Source organism: Rhinolophus hipposideros, assembly GCF_964194185.1.
Source record: "Rhinolophus hipposideros genome assembly, chromosome: 7".
NCBI lineage: Eukaryota > Metazoa > Chordata > Mammalia > Chiroptera > Rhinolophidae > Rhinolophus > Rhinolophus hipposideros.
Genome location: NC_138053.1, coordinates 76332852 through 76349288, shown reverse-complemented (window position 1 = coordinate 76349288; position 16437 = coordinate 76332852). Strand labels below are relative to the sequence as shown.

At 38.4% G+C, this 16437-nt stretch overlaps 2 protein-coding genes across 3 annotated transcripts in view; one reads left to right on the top strand and one right to left on the bottom strand.

The window, feature by feature from the left end:
• The window catches only part of NUP155 (nucleoporin 155), a 53249-nt gene extending 47179 nt beyond the window's left edge, over positions 1-6070 (bottom strand). The window contains exons 1-3 of one of the 2 annotated variants that reach the window (XM_081054527.1): positions 5789-6070; positions 3397-3534; positions 1779-1875 (exon numbers count right to left, since the gene is read on the bottom strand). In XM_081054527.1, coding sequence (XP_080910653.1) covers positions 1779-1875; positions 3397-3534; positions 5789-5945 — 392 coding nt within the window. In that variant the 5' untranslated portion in view covers positions 5946-6070. Of the gene's footprint in view, positions 1-1778; positions 1876-3396; positions 3535-5074; positions 5163-5788 lie in introns of those variants that run through there. The other variant, XM_081054528.1, reaches the window with a different exon arrangement.
• Positions 6071-12484: 6414 nt separating this feature from the next.
• The window catches only part of WDR70 (WD repeat domain 70), a 253902-nt gene continuing 249949 nt past the window's right edge, over positions 12485-16437 (top strand). The window contains exons 1-3 of the mRNA XM_081053278.1: positions 12485-12599; positions 12696-12761; positions 15153-15236. Of these exons, the coding sequence (XP_080909404.1) occupies positions 12575-12599; positions 12696-12761; positions 15153-15236 (175 nt within the window). The 5' untranslated portion in view covers positions 12485-12574. The remainder of the gene's footprint in view (positions 12600-12695; positions 12762-15152; positions 15237-16437) is intronic.

Here is a 16437-nt window from a genome sequence, read left to right as displayed (position 1 = left end):
GCTCCCCCCGCCCCCCGTGGGGACTCTTACCCGTCTTTGACTAGCCAGCCATGTTTTGGGGCCAAACAGGGAGACATGAGGTGCAAGCACAAAGGTGAAGCAAAGTCCCTGAAAGGATCCGTCTCACAAACTCTCCTTTCTTTAGGGGGCAGGTAGGAGGAAACAGACGGGAAGGCTGCTGCGTGGCAACAGGGCAGGGGCAAAAGCGTGGAGAGGACTCTTACAAGAACAGGCTCATAGGGAAAGCCTACAGCTGAGGGTGAAACAGGAATATTGAGAGAAAAATCTCCAGCAACCCAATCTATACCCAAAGTACAAGGTAATTCTAAAGAAATTTGAAATTTGTGGTCCATTGAGAGTAACCCCAGGAACAAAACCAAACTAAACTTTAAAAAGTTACTTGGAAAAAGTTAACTCCTCCCACAATAAAGGACTACCTGCTAAGTTCTAGCAAAAGAAGAGACATGCCCATTTCTTTTATTTTAATTTAAAAAATTAAATTTATTGGTGTAACATTGGTTAATAACATTATATAAATTTCAGGTATACATCATTATAATACAACATGTCTACTCTATTGTGTGCTCCAGAGTCTAGTCTTCTTCCATCACCATATATTTGACCCCCTTTACCCTCATTGTCCTCCCTCCAGATGCCTTCCCCTCTGCTAACCACAGTTTCTATGAGTTTTTTGCTTTTTGTTTTATATCACACATCTGACTGAAATCATACAGTTCTAAGACACACTCATTTCTAAAGATAAATGCTATTTACTGCAGTATTCACTGTCCTACACATGATGTCTAACTTTCAATAAAAAAAGTATGAGACATAAAAAAGCAAGGGAAAAAAAACCCCACTCTTAAGAAACAAAGCAATCAACAGAACCAGACTCAACTATGATCCAGATGCCCAAACTAGTAGTGTTATTGTTGGTGTGTGGGTTCCTTCCTAACAAGTGCATTAATTACTCAGGCATAAGAGTAACAATCTAACTACTTGGGCCTTCCTATCCCACACCTTGCCTAAAGACAACACGATGAAGAACGGGAAGTAAGCCAAAATTCATCTCGAAAAAGCCTAGAGCGAGATCACCAGATCAATAGACTTTAAGCCAGAACACCTAGGGCCTTCACTCAGACTCTAGTATAGGCATTAAATTTACATGCAGGCCAAGGCCACAGAATAACAAAACAGTTAAGTCACTTTGATAAATTAAAAATCTCCAACTCCATAGAAATGCAAGGAAAACAGAGGTGTTTAAAATGTCAGACCATCTTTCACAAATTTATTGATAGACTATCTGTACTGCAGGACAAAGAGCTTGGGAACTAGACCTTTGCTACTCAGAGTGGTACCTAGACTGGCAGCATCACCCTTCCCGCCACCACCCAAGCTTGTTACAAGTGCAGACTCTTGAAACTTACTCAGAACTACTATACATATCCCACATTTTAACCCTATCCCCAGGTGATTGGTATGCATACTGAGAAGCGCTGAGCCAGATGTTAGATGACTGAAAGATAAATGAGGCAGCTTCAAATGAGCAGAACACTAGCTGCAATAAAGATAATCTAAATTTTTTTTTTGTTTTAAATTTATTGGGGTGACAATTGTTAATGAAATTACATAATTTCAGGTGTACAATTCTGTATTACATCATCTATAAATCCCATTGTGTGTTCACCACCCAGAGTCAGTTCTCCTTCCATCACCATATATTTGATCGATAATCTAAATACTAATCAACCTAAAGCCAGCCCGCCTTAAATACATACCCGTCTTCATAGTTCCACATAAATATGTCGCTGTCAATTGTGAGCCACGCTCTGTTGATAGGAGGGAACACGCCCATCATGCAGTTACACTGCATATCTGAGGTATGTGGATGTAAGGTACAAAGATTTCGATCTCATCTTTCTTAAACTTGTTTCAAACGATTGATTTAAACTGTACAATTAAAAAGTCATGACCTATCCACTCTTTAATAGAAAGAGCAAGTAAAATATCTTGATTTCCAATGAGTTTAAAGAAAGCCATAGTGTATGACAGAAATACTTATAATTTCTAATGCTATCTAACCACTTATTCTGCACAAATGAAATGCTTACCACTAACTTAAAAAATATGGATTATGAATAACACCATTGAATTTTGACATTAAAAAATTACTTATTTTCTTGAACCAGTTTTTCCAATTGTATATGAGCAAGAGTGATAAAAAAGCACATGGTATGCTAAAGTCACAGCTTGGTGACAATTTGCAAGCATTTTGTAAGTAGCGCTATTGAAAAATAGGCAAAGATTTATGTTATATAAGACAATGAAACAATTGTGAATTCCTAGTTAAAGGAAATGTCTCTTGCAAAGTAAAGTATTATCATAGGATTAAAGAAGACTATTAAAAAACTAAGCAAGGGTAGAGTATGGGATAAGGTAGATTATATATTTAGTAACACTATTTTAAAAAATCTCAGAAAAACAATGAAAATGTTAGGGAAAATACCTATTAGATTTTACTACTTTTTCTAAGCATTTTTATAAGCATTTTCCCTAATTCTTCCATTTCATTTCTTAAAATCTCCCTGTATTGAAATATGAAACCCTTTTACTCTAAATAGATTAATATACATTTAAGTCTGATTATATGTTAATGTAGCATCTTGATGTCTTTATTATAAGAGCTATAGATGGATAGATACAAAAGCTTCCCAGCAAATAATTACAAATGTAGTGTTTTTACAGGGTATGCTAGCTACACTTTAAGAAAATCAGATACAAGCTTTCTTTTTAGGGGTAAGAAAACTTCTCTAGCTACTCAATCTGTGAAGATGCATTGTATTTTAGTTTCTTATATCTTTATATACAGATTATGATCCTTAGAAATAAAGTCACATATAAATTTCAATTCTAAGACACCAGTAAATGTAAAACCACACCAAAAACTTCTTTGGGGGGAGAAAAAAGGAACCCCTGGATGTTTCTGTTTGTTTTTAATCATATTTAGAGCCACATCCCAGTTTCAAAATGTTAAAATATGGGGGAAAATAAAAATAAAAATTATGGGCTTTGAGCTATAAAAAGTGTGGTAGTAAAAAGTTTTCATCTAGTGCTTAACTGGAAAGTAGTACTTTGTTAAAAATGCAGAGTTCCTTGTAAAAAAATTCATTCTTGTGAATGTCCAAAACAATTAAAATGTGACTCAATTTTCAACATTCAATTTTATATGAAATTTTCTAGGCATATGGCAAACTACCCATGTACTTAAATATATATTAAACGAAACCCTTAAATGAACATAAATACAACACTTATTAAACACAAAACAGGAATTAGAATAATGAGAATACCAATTTAAAAAAAATTTAAAGAGTTAAATACAAAGTAAAAGGATACGTCCAAACTGTTCAACAAGTTCAGGTGGGAGAGGAACTCTTCGGATGGAACTGATATCTGGAAGGTTGGGTACTGACAGCAAACCAGGTCCTTGTAGAGGGTAATCCATATCTGACATGCCAGAAACAGTGGGATTATCTACAAAAAATAAAATGAAGCATTTATTCAAAAGTAATAATGTTTTGGGCATCAACTGGGCATATAGAGGCACTAAAAGTGACAAAAAAAATTGTGCATCTGGTGGTTCTGAAGACAACGGGAGAATAGGTCTGACCTGACATTAAGGGCACCGGAGAATTTCAAAATTAAGGTGGGAGCAATTAGTGGTTTCAGCACTAAACAGGTTATCTTTCCCAAAGACTTACTCCATAAAAAAGGAAATGTTTACCTCGATTACTTAGTATTTTTCTATTATTTTACTAAACTGAAATGGGTTATGTTGATATGTAGTATAACAGTTTTGTGAGTTTCAGATCAAACAACCATGGACAAACCAAATATTGATTGTGGAAAATATAGCTCTTTCCTTTCCCACTTAAACTTATTTATAGATGAAAACAACCCATGCCTTTTTCCATTAGATTTTCCCCCCCATAGACCATTAAGATAAATATAATTAATATCACAGAAGCAATACTTTACTGAGAAACATCACAGACTGCTCTACAAAGTATTCTCATCTGGCAACCTTTCTCTTGCTCTAAGACCCAGACACTAAAGGCAGGCAGGAGCAGGCCGGTCCTTCGTCCTATCTTTCCTAGTTCTAAACAAGGTATTCTTTAGATTTGACTCATGAGCTATTTATCTCGGGCACACTTTCAGGCTCTCTCAAGTACAAAGACGTTGGGGAAGCCTTACATGTAAAACAATTTTTAAAGGTATTATGGAAATTTAAAAAAATATATACAACTAGAGAGAAAATTGCAATCAATCCTTGCGTACTGACTAGCCAGCATCAACAATCACCAATAACATGCCCAATCCTGTTTCATTTATATCACCATCCATTCCTTCCCTAATGGATTTTTTGAAGCAAATGCCACACATCCCATTTCATCTAAAAACATGATTTCAATATAACATTGCATGTGTTAAATGGCAGTTGGGACACAAAGAATAGAATTCACAATTCCGGTGAGGACGTGAATGGTTAAGAAAGCCTTCACAAAGAAAGTGACATTTAAGGGGAGTCTGGAAGACTCGTCTGTCCAGAAATGAAGAGTGCCTGTAAAATAAAAATCCTGATGGGGGGGGGGGACTTCTTACAGAAAACAGGTTAAAGTCAGTGTGACTGGATAAAGGGGGCTAAGAGTAGGAGGGAAGCAGAGGAAGAGATGAGGTTTAAGAGGTAGGGGTGCGTCAAGATGGACAGGGAGGATTCGGATCAGAGATGATGAAGGACCAGAACGTATGGGCTGCATTTAGATCCTGCTTTCAAACCTAAGGAGGTCAAAGTGAGTAATGCTGCTCACGAGGAGAGCCCGCCGGCCACTCAGTTCTCGTAAGACAAGCCCCACTGGCAAGTCGCTGTCAGGAACAAACACAATCTTTGGCTTTGTTTCTTTCGTGTCTCTGATTACAAGTCTGCTCAATTACAATTTTCAGAAGTCGTCAGAGGTGTCTTTTAGCTTTACTTTGCATGGATTATCCCGGTTAGTTCATGTTGGTTCTTGCTTACCAAAAATCTTGTCTGTGTCTCACCTCCACGTCTGTGCTACTCTCGCATCTGTCTCACAGAGGAGTCCGTTTTGTTTTTTTTTTTTTTTTTTTTTTTTAGCAACTTATGTAATGCCACAGGCCTTGAGGAACCCAGGCATAATTTAAAGCCGTTAAATAAAACATTTTTTTCCAGCCATCTCACTCTGCCTCGCCCTCCAGGTCCATCATCAATGATGATGCTCCTGTGCCCTTCCTTTATTCCACGGGCAGTTTTAACACCTTCCATCATGTCCTATTAGATATAACGTCATATACCTCTACACATAACAAAGCATATCTTTGAGAGATAACCTGGTAAATCGCGTTTGCTCTTCCACGTTATTCTAATAGTAACACGAGTAATTAAGGAGAGGATGAGACTCGGATCAGGGCATCCTCCTCATCTGGCCTTAGCGATAAACACTCAGGAAGGTTGGGCTCTTGGCCTCTTTCTGCTTCAAACGGGGGCTGGCCCTTCAGTCCTACCCTCTCACGTATCTGCAATGAAGAGTGAGAACGGGGGGAGAAATGAAAATGGCTCTTTTTGGGCTCTTCGAAATGTAGCAAACGGGGCCCTCCACATCAAGATGTCTTCGCCGGGTCCACCGGGGGAATAAGGACCAAGTGAGGGAGTCAGGCGACAGTCCTTTCGATTAAGAAAGTAGAGTCCCCCACACAGGCACCGATCACTTACTGGGGGCAGACACCATGAGGAGGTCGGAAAGGTCCGGGTACATGCGGTCTTCTTGCAACTGACGGTCGATGAGCCGCCCCGCATTTTCCAGAGTCTCCTGCAGGGCTGCGGCCGATGCGGAGGCCGGCATCGCTGAGCCCAACAAAGAAGACGGCATCTCAAAAACCCGAGATGCCAGCGTCCGGAAAAAGTCCCACACCGAGGAGAGACGGGAAAAAACCCACCAGCCGGGCTCAGAATCGCGCCTCGGGGCGCGCGCGCCTAACGAGCGCCGCGGCGCCTGTGCATGACGCACTTCCGGTGCGTTGGGCGGGGATTGGAAGACGCCGTTTTGGAGTCGGAAGGAGGAAGCCGTTGAGGGGGCTGGACGTTAGGGGTGGAGCGAGCGAGCCGGAGGCACTTTCTTGGGGGTGGCTGGGTGTTTGGGGGTAGGGAGGGGGAAATCAGGGGAGTTTTTCTAGGGAAGGAAGGAAGGGGAAAGGAAGGGACTAGGGGAAGGGGAAAGGGAGGACCCGGGGATGGAGACGGGCAGGGTCGGGAGGGCTGGGGATGGGGAAGCAGCGGGCACCGGGAGCCCGTCGGTTGGGGACCGCGCAGGTTGCCGCGATTCCGTTGGGTTTATCGCGCGCTGCATCTCGCCGCCTGGAGCTTGGCTGCTCCGAATCCCGCAAATGCAGCTCATTTAAAAGCATGCGCGTCACTTTCTTTGGTCCTCCAAATAACTTACCTTCTCCGAGTGGCTAGGAGTTGGTGGCTTGTTGTGAGAAACAGTTTACATGTGAACCAAAATCTCACTACGTTTCTGATGGGCTTCAGTGTGAATTAAAATTCATGAGACTTTTCTATTTGTGTGTCGCTGCCGTTTGACTTTGGAGAATTATGTGTTTACGGAATCCTTCGCTGCGTGCAGGGGGGCTGCTCCCTTACTTTCTTCCCCATTGCAGTTGGGAAGCAGACGGTTGCAATTCATTGTTTCATTCCCAGCACACAGTCGAGGGACGGGTATCAAGGCCACCCAATAGGCCACCCAGTCCTACAGAAACCGAATTCTTGATTTGTTTCAGGCATCGTGCGTGGTGATGGGAATATCAAACTGACACAGCATTGCGGTCCTCGAGGTGCTTTATGCATGGACACACACGCAAAGCAGCGAAGCGAATCACCGTAACTTATCCATGGGGTTTGTATCAACTGCAGTAGAAAGATAGGAGAAATGAGGGAGGAGAGGCCAGATAGGCTTCATTTCACGTGGCAGGCAGCCCGAGTAGTTAAATCAAAGCACTCTTCTTTAAAAAGAACAGTCCTTTATTTAGTCCTTATGTAGAATCTCATCCAAGTAAACTCCATCCAGTTCTAGTCTTCATAGTTTCTCAAGTCAATGACTTTAAATTGGTCTTTTGCTATGTGAATTACTTTTTACTCCTTCAATAAGGGTTGACTACCTTTCTGAATATTAAAGTTCTGTGACATTGCAGATCTGTATGTGTAATTTAAGACCTCATAGCAAATGCACTAGGAAAAATTAGACTTGTGTTATTGATGAACAAATAGCCTGATGGGTCTCCAGCTGTCAGTTTTGTCTTATTTGGTAGACAACAGATTGAAAGTGAATGTTCTGGCTTCTGGCACAGTGTTTGTTTTAAATTTGAGGCAAAATATACAATTGAGCGTTTTCAATTCTACAGATTGGATGGTCTAGTAATACTGGTCTAATATTCCAGCACAGCTACCACATTCCCAGAGGTCTAAGTCCAACTTCCATTCATTCACATATTGCCTGTGACTGCTTTCCAGCTACAACTGCTGAGTCAAGTAGTTGCTACGCAGACCACCACGCGGCCTCAAAGCCTAAAATATTTACCTTTTAGCCCTTTACTGAAAAAATTTGCTGAAGTCTTCTCTAAAACAGCAATTTGAAAACTTCCTGATCTCAGAACCTCTTGATACCCTTAAAATTTATTAAGGACTACGAAGAGTTTTTGTTTTGTGTGGGCTATATTTATGATAATTACTAATATTTTATAAAAAGAAATTTAAAAAATCATTTAAAAGAATAATAAGCCTAATCTATATTAATATAAGTAACGTACTTTATGAAAAATTACATAGATTCCAAAACTAAAACATTAGTGAGAGGAATGGCATTTTACATTTTTGTAAATCTTTTAAGTGTCTGACAATAAGAGATAGTAGAGTCTCATACCTGTGTCTGCTGTTAATATGTTGTGATATGTTGTTTAGGTGAAGTATATGAAGAAAAGCCTCACACAGTTATGTAGTTGGAAAATGGGAGTATTTTAATAACTTTTAAAAACACTTGTGAATGTTCATCTCTGATAGTGTACCAAATCTTGACAAGTGGTAATTTCTTAAAGTCCTCTTGCGATGTGGAATTTGAAACCATCAGTGACATTTTTTTGAACTTGATTAAAATCCATTGGTCTGTCTTGTATTCTGAATGGATTTTTTTTTTAATCCATGCATGGTTCTATAACGTTATGTGTTGGTCATTTGGGAAATACTGGTTCTCTGAGTTATGCAGAACTTCCAAACATTGACATACTTCATTAGCCAATAGAAAAAAGTGATTATGTTAATATCACTACCTATCTTATCCAAAAAATCTTTAAGTATTGGGAAGCTATCAAGCTTATGGTCATTGATACAAGTGTTTCAAGATTCTAATTTTCTCTTGAAAGCTATAATTTTCACTAGCAAGAGGTACAGTGAGTTTTTTTCTTTTAAGGGACAAGCTCATTTCATTCATTTTTGAGGAAATGTTGGCCAAATACTTAAGTCTGAATAACTATAGTTTGCGAGTCATACTTTCAAGTAAAAATGGTGTTTCATGAAAAAAGCTAACAACTCAATTGCACAAGTGGTTTCTTATTTGAGACAACTACATATTTTGATAGGCATCAGAAGGGCTTTACAAGTACTTCTCATTTTGTCATACAATATATTTGAAAAACGTACTCATCGGTCCAGATTTAATAAAACTAACAACGTTACGGCTTTATTATGGACATTTTTAAGGGAAACTGGTTTTGTTTACAGTAGATATGTAACAGTGAAGAATGCAATGATTACTACTAGCAGTTTGTCACGGCCTTGATTTATGCTGAGACACTAGCAATTTTACCTACTATTGCTTTTGTATCAACAGTGTAAATATCAATAGAGTGAAAAGGGCAAATGATTTCTTAGTTTATTATGATAATAGTTTTGATTTCATAGACACCCTTAAAGGAGTCTAAAGAATACACTTTGAGAACTACTGCTCAAGTAGCTTCATATGTTTCTGATTGGACTATCTAGCCCCCTTAGGTATTTAAGGTGTGTTTTTTTTAAAAAATCTTCATTAGAATAGAAATTCCATTACGGCAGGGAATATGTTTTTTGTCTTCACCACTCTCACAAACATCTCGCACTTAATTATGGCCAGCATTTATTGGGTGTGGAATATATGTCAGGCACAGATGAGGAATTTGAAGCATATAGAGTCTAAACTAATCCAAGATTTCATTATCGGAATCAGGATTTAAATGCAGACATTCTAGTTCTAGCACTCATTTTCTTAACCTGCTATTGTGCCTTAAAATGTATGAGTAAATTCACTTCATTTGCTACAAGAAAATAAAAGTTGCCCGGGCACACTTAACAATTTTAGTATGAAGATGTTTCATGCAAACAAAACAAAACAGAAACACCCAGTTTAATGTAGAAGGCTCCACTAGTGCAATTATTGCATCTATGTTTTATCAAAAGTAAATACATCTTGTTGTGATTTTTCTGTAATGATCATGATTATCTCTTCCACTGGTTGATAGCTTCAATCTTCCATTTTGCTTTTTTTTCTTTAGCACTTTGTAGTTTAAATTTTTATATAGCTACCATGGAATCTCCTCAACAAATGGTGCTAGAACAACTGGACATCCACATGAAAAAAAATTGAATCTACACAAAGACCTTATACCCTTCACAAAAATTAATTCAAAATGAATCACAGACCTCAATGTAAATGCAAAAATATAAAACTCCTAGAAGCTAAAGTAGGAGAAAACCTAGATGACCTTGGGTAGGCAATAATTTTTTTAGATAACAACACCAAAGGCATGATCCATGGAAGAAATAAATGATAAAGCAAACTTCTTTAAAATTAAAAACTTCTGCTCTCTGAAAGACAATGTCAAGAGAAAGAGAAGACAAACCACGGACAGGGAGAAAATATTTGGAAAATACACGTTTGATAAAGGACTAAATCCAAAATATACAAAGAACTGTTAAATATTAAGGAAACAATCTGATTTAAAAATGGGCCAAAGACCTTAACAGATTCTTCATCAAAGATGATATACAGATGGCAATTTAACACTGAAAAGATGTCATGTGTCATCAGGGAAATACAAATTATAACAATGAGATGTCACTATATACCTTTTAGAAGGGCAAAAATCTCGACCACTGATAAGAGCAAATGTTGGTGAGAATTTGGAAGAATAGGAACACCCATTCGTTGCTGATGGGAGGACAAAATGGTACAAACACTGGAAGAAAGTTTGGCAGTTTCTTACAAAAATAAACATACTATCATATGATCCAGCAATTGTGCTCCTCCATAATTGCTCAAAGGAGCTGAAAACTTGTCTACTCAAAAACATGAACATGGATATTTATATCAGCTTTATTCATAATTGCCAAAACTTGGAAGACACCAATATTTCCTTCAGTAGATGAATGGGTAAGTGTACTGTGGTACATCCAGACAATAAAATATTATTCAATGCTCAAAAGAAATGAGCTATTAAGTCATGAAAAGACATGAAGGAACTTGAAATGTATATTCCTAAGTGAAAGCAGTCAATCGAAAAGGCTACATACTGTATGATTCCAACTACATGACATTCTGCAAAAGGCAAACTGGAGACAGTAAAAATACCAGTGGTCGGCAAGGATTGTGGGGAGGGGAAAGAGGGATGAATAGTCAGAGAACCGAGGATTTGGGGGACAGTGGAATACTTTGCATGATACCATAATGATGGATAGATGTTATACATTTATCCAAACCCATAGAATGTACACCACCATGAGTGAACAATGGAATTCAGGTTACTATGATGTGTGAATGTTGGTTCATAAATGATAACAAATGCACCCTTCAGGTGGGGGATGTTGATAATGGGGGAGGCTATGCATGTGTAGGGGTAGAGAATATATGGGAAATCTCTATACCTTTTTCTCAATTTTTCTGTGAACCTTTAACTGCTCTAAAAATTAAAGTCTTAATGAAAAGGAAGAAAAAGTGTATGTATCACCTCAAGCCTTTACCCACAAGTTCTTGACTATTGAGGAGCTAAAATAGTTATTTTCAAGTTTGGGGTATGGTTACATAATGAGCTGTATGCATAAAGTTCTATTTTATTACCTAAGGCTTGTTTATCTGTATTCGGAAAAGAGACAGTGACATTAATAATAACTTGTTTTGTTAAAGGTGCAATGAATTAGCCCACTGATTAGAGTTCACATTGACTTTTGACTTTTGTGGTTCAGTAATCTCTGGGGCTGAAACCAAACATGTTCTCCCAAGTTATGTTACATCCTGCATGTAAGAGGAGTAGCTTTTGCCTTCACAACTTCTTTTTCTCATTGATTCATTTATTTATTTAACAAATATTGAGGGCCCACTGAAGCATTGTGCAATTAAGGAAGGTTATTAGATTACATAATAGACCTAACTTAGTTGGAGGTCTGGAAAGCTTTGTAAATGCTTACAAGAGCATTGAAGTTTTAGACCTGAAGGATGAGTGAGGTTAAATGAAGGGCATAAGGCTTGGTTACGAGTCAGAGGTTTGAGAACATAATGTTCTGAGGCTTCTTATAGAGCTGAAGGAACACTGGTGTGGTGGGAAACAGAAAAAGATGAAGTTAGAAAGGTGTTGGAAGCCATGTTAATTTCGCATTTTATTTTAGGAGCAAATGGACATTGCTTGATCATTACCACTTAGGGTGTATAGGTAAAGCATAATTTGAGGTACACTAAGGAAATAGTGGGGCTAATGAGTAACTTGATGAAAAAATTTTCATTCAGCAACATTTATTTGGATGATACATAGTTTTGGTAGAATTCAGAAATATAGAGATAAATAACATGCCATTAGTTTGTAGCATAGATAAGGAGTCATGTAAAGAAACTAAAACCAATAAAAAGTGAAAATATAATAAATATGTGAATAAAACGCTTTGGGAACCCTTGCTGTGGGCTAGGAAACCCTATAACCAAGCCAATAGGGGGAGGCTTGGACTAAGAGTACAGGTTTCAGAGCATTTTCTGACAACTCTCAGCTAACTTGGGTCTTTTCTGGCTTCTTATTGCTTTTTAGTAATGTAGTAGACACTCATTTCTTCCTTAAAATATGCTCAAAAGGTGGAAAATTGTGGGAGTTTCCTCATAGAGGACAAAACACACAGAAAGGGCTTTTCTTTAGACTTCTGTGAGGATTAAGTGTCACCTTGGCGGTAAACGCGTCTTAAAATGTAAAAGGTGTTAACAGAAATTGCCGATAATGTTCTCATCCAGTGGGCTGAGCCGGAGGTCAGCCTGTGCGGCGCCTATGCCCCGCCAGTCCGCGAGGGCGGCGCTGCTCGGAAGGCCGTCCTCCTTCCGCGGAGGGCGCCGCTCTTGGCGTTTGCAGAGACGCTGATGATCGGAGGCGGCACTTCCTGCTGGGAATCTCCTGCAGCTGCTCGGGCTGCTGCTGCTGCTCCTTCTGCCGCCGGCGGCCGGCCATGGAGCGCCCTGGACCCAGCGAAGGTGGGTTCCGTTAGGCGGGCCGGGGCAGGGGGGACCGGATCAGGGGCTCTTGGCCGCCGCACTAATGAAGCCCCCGTTCTCCCCCTCTCACTCCAGTAACAGGCTCAGACGTATCAGGACCGGACCCGCAGCTGGCGGTCACCATGGGCTTCACGGGCTTCGGTGAGTGACTGCCTTAGGCAGGGGTTTTAAGGGCCGCAGGTTGTGGGGAAGGCCGAGCTGTCACCTCTGTGCTTTACCTTCCGGCTGTGCCAAATTCTAATTGCTTTAGGCTGGGGTATGTCTTGTAGTTTCTTGGAACTCTCTTCCCCATCCGTTTTCTAACTCCTGCCTGTCACCTGGGACCAACTCAGCTGACACTTATGGGAAGCCTTGTGAGAAAGATGCTTTGTGACCCACGCGGTGGAGAGTGTTGGTTGGCGGAGGGAGTTGTTTCTTTGCGTCCTGAGACTGAGAGGTCACCACTGACTGCGGTCTGTAATGTGGTGGTTCTTTTGGCAACAGACGGGCTGTTAAGTAATGTTATAATAGTTGCAAGTCCTTTTTGATGCAAGTCTTTCTTCTCCAGCACCGTCACTTCGTTCTCTCCGTAGAGCCCAGTCACGTCACGTTATTGACGTAAAGAAAAACGTCTCAAACAGATGTCGTCATCTACTGATCACGTTAGTCTCAGTAAACAATACATGTAAATTGTTTTCTCACCGCATTTTTGTTGGGTCTTGGAAAGAACAAAGCCAGGCTAATGTGTCCAGGTCCCTCGTCTCTTCTTTCATGTATTCATTTATGCTGGTAATGTCTTGAGCCACATGTTGACTATCTCCTAGGTGGTCACTCTGAGGGCATACGCAGTTTTGTTTCAATTCTTTAAACACAGCTTTCTCCTAATTTCAAAAGTGACACACATTAATAGCAGAAAATATAAGGAACACAAAAAAATGAGAAGAAAGTAAAATCATTCATAATCTCATGATCTAGAAATCAAGACTTAAAAGTGAAGTTTTCCAGTCTTTTGTTGTGTATTTATTAAGAAAATGAAGACCATATGTATATACAATTTTATATTATTATTATATATCTAGTTTATTTAACTCTCAATATTTTGAGGATTTTCCATATTATGAAATGCTCTTCCAAAACATGATTTTTAATAGCTAAATAGTCGCCTGTTTAATAGAAGTTCCATAATTTGTAATATTTTTAACTTTCCCTTACATAGTTTCTAATTTTAACTTTTATCAATAATGCTAAGATGAAAATTTTTATAAATAACCTCTTTTTGTAAAAGGAATTTTATATGTATTTCCTTGAGTAGATTTCTAGAGGGACTACTTTAATAAAAAATATAAATATTAAAAAATAACCAATTTTTTTTTTATTAAATTTATTGGGGTGACAGTTGTTAGTAAATTTACATAGATTTCAGGTGTACAATTCTGTATTACATCGTCTATAAATCCCATTGTGTGATCACCACCCAGAGTCAGTTCTCCTTCCATCACCATGTATTTGATCCCCCTTTACCCTCATCACCCACCCCCACCCCCTTACCCTCTGGTAACCACTAAATTATTGTCTGTGTCTATGAGTTTTTCTTTCTCATTTGTTTGTCTTGTTCTTTTTGGTTTATATGCCACATATCAGTGAAATCATAGGGTTCTCTGCTTTTTCCTTCTGACTTAAAAAATAACCAAAATTTGAGAATGTATCTTTTAAAAACTTCTTGATACATATTGTCATAATACCCTTCTGAAAGGTTGTTTTAATTTATACCAAAATCAGTGTTATGTAAGAACGCCATTTCTACCATACTCTTACCAAGATGGAGTAGGTATTATTATTATTTTAAAATAACAACAACAATAATGAAAACAAGTACAACATTGTTTCCAAGCTCATTCAGGTTGTTGTCAAAATTAGGTTTTAGGCTGAGGCCCCTGTTTCCTTACTGACGATAACGTGGGAGTCTTAGCTTCTTAGTGTACCCGCATTACTTGTCATCTTGCTCCATTCATCTTCAAACAAACTGCAGTACCTTCCTTCAGTCCTTCTGAAACTTCAAATCTCTCTGACTTCCCCTGCTGTATTTTTTTTACGTCTTTGCTTGCAAGGGGTCCTGGGATTAGATTGGGCCAACCAGGATAATCTCTCTAGTTTAAAGTCCCATAACTTTAATTATACCTGCAAAGCCCCTTTTGCCCTCTAATGGTACATATTCACAGGGTTCAGAGATTAAGGTATGGACATTCTCCATTCTGCCTACCATACCAGTCTTGTGGTTTTAAGAGAAATGGTCTAGATGAATTAGAGGAGGATGGGAAAATTGGCTGGTTATTTAGTGATAAGATTGTCCTTAAAAATTCTTTGGGAAGTAAACTCTTTCTTCCTTGATGTTTTCTGGTTATCGTGCTATAAATTAGACTATAAATTAGACAGACTATGCTAATTATGCTATAAATTAGACAGACGAGGTGGTTATTGATCAATCAGTCAGTATTTACTGAGTTTGGATAGCTTAGTGCAAGATCATAATCTGCTACTTAATTCCTATTTTAGGAAAAAAAGCTCGCACGTTTGATTTGGAAGCAATGTTTGAACAAACTCGAAGAACCGCTGTGGAAAGAAGTCGGAAAACACTGGGTAAGAAGTTCAGTTATCTGCTGTCTTACTGGTTTAAATACGTATACAACTTACATAAGTATATTGACAGTTATTGTAAGACTGAAAAACAATTTCAAAAGTTTAAAAATTCTTAACAGACCATATGTACTGGTTCCTTTGGAAGCAGAGGTTTGTTTTGTTTTTAAAACATGGTAAAAGTTGAATCTAAATAGGGAAGGAAGGTCTGAGTGCTAAAATTTCTTAGTACTTTGAACGAACAAGGATTCTAAATTAATTTATAAGAATCAGAATAGCAGTTTCTTTATTACCTCTCCTTCGACCTCTATCTGATTCTCATTTCATTTTTTTCTTTCCTGCTTACAGCGGAACCAGTATTTGGATGGCTGGGCGAGAGGTGGCTCTCACAGCTGTGTACACCACTGACTGTTGACGCAGGCAGTATAGAAAATTGAGACATATAGTGAAAGTGGCTGCTGCTGAATCTCTGCATTCATGAATCGTATCAGACTTTTAACGAAGGTCTTAATTTCAGACTGTCTGGTTTGATACCAGGTGGTTGGCAATTCTAGGTACCACCTCAGGGTCTTCGAAGGAGACTGACTCCTCTACTGCTTTCTTGGGATTTGCTTCCGGTCATTCTTTACTCCAGAGAAGGAATATGTGTAACCTAATAGAGCAGAAGGGGCTAGAAATCAGAGACAGGACACCTGGGAAAATTTAAGTGAATGTTGTTCCAGAACTTGTCAGTGTTATTTGTAAAATGATAAATTTCGTAGCATTAATGTCTAATATTTTGGAAATGAGCTTAACAGTTATTTTTTTGTGAAAAGATAACTTGCTGCATATTTATTATGTGAAATTTCAAACACATACAAAACGTACAATAATGAACTCCCATGTACCTATCACACAAATTTAACTACTATAACAATTCATGGCTAGTGTTATTTCCATTCATGCCTCTCTCAGAGTATTTTGACACAGATTTTAGATACATTGTTTCACCCGTAAATATTTTAGTTTGTGTCTTTAAATATTTTAGGACACAAATATTTTGTGTCCTTTAGTTTGGTATTTAAGTTTTTAAAAAACTTAAATTTTTTTGTTATAGTTGACATATATTATGTTTCATGTACAATATAGTGCGTAGACATTTATATACTTTACAAAGTGATCACCCGCATAAGTCTAGTAGAGATGAGGATTCTTTTAAAAAACT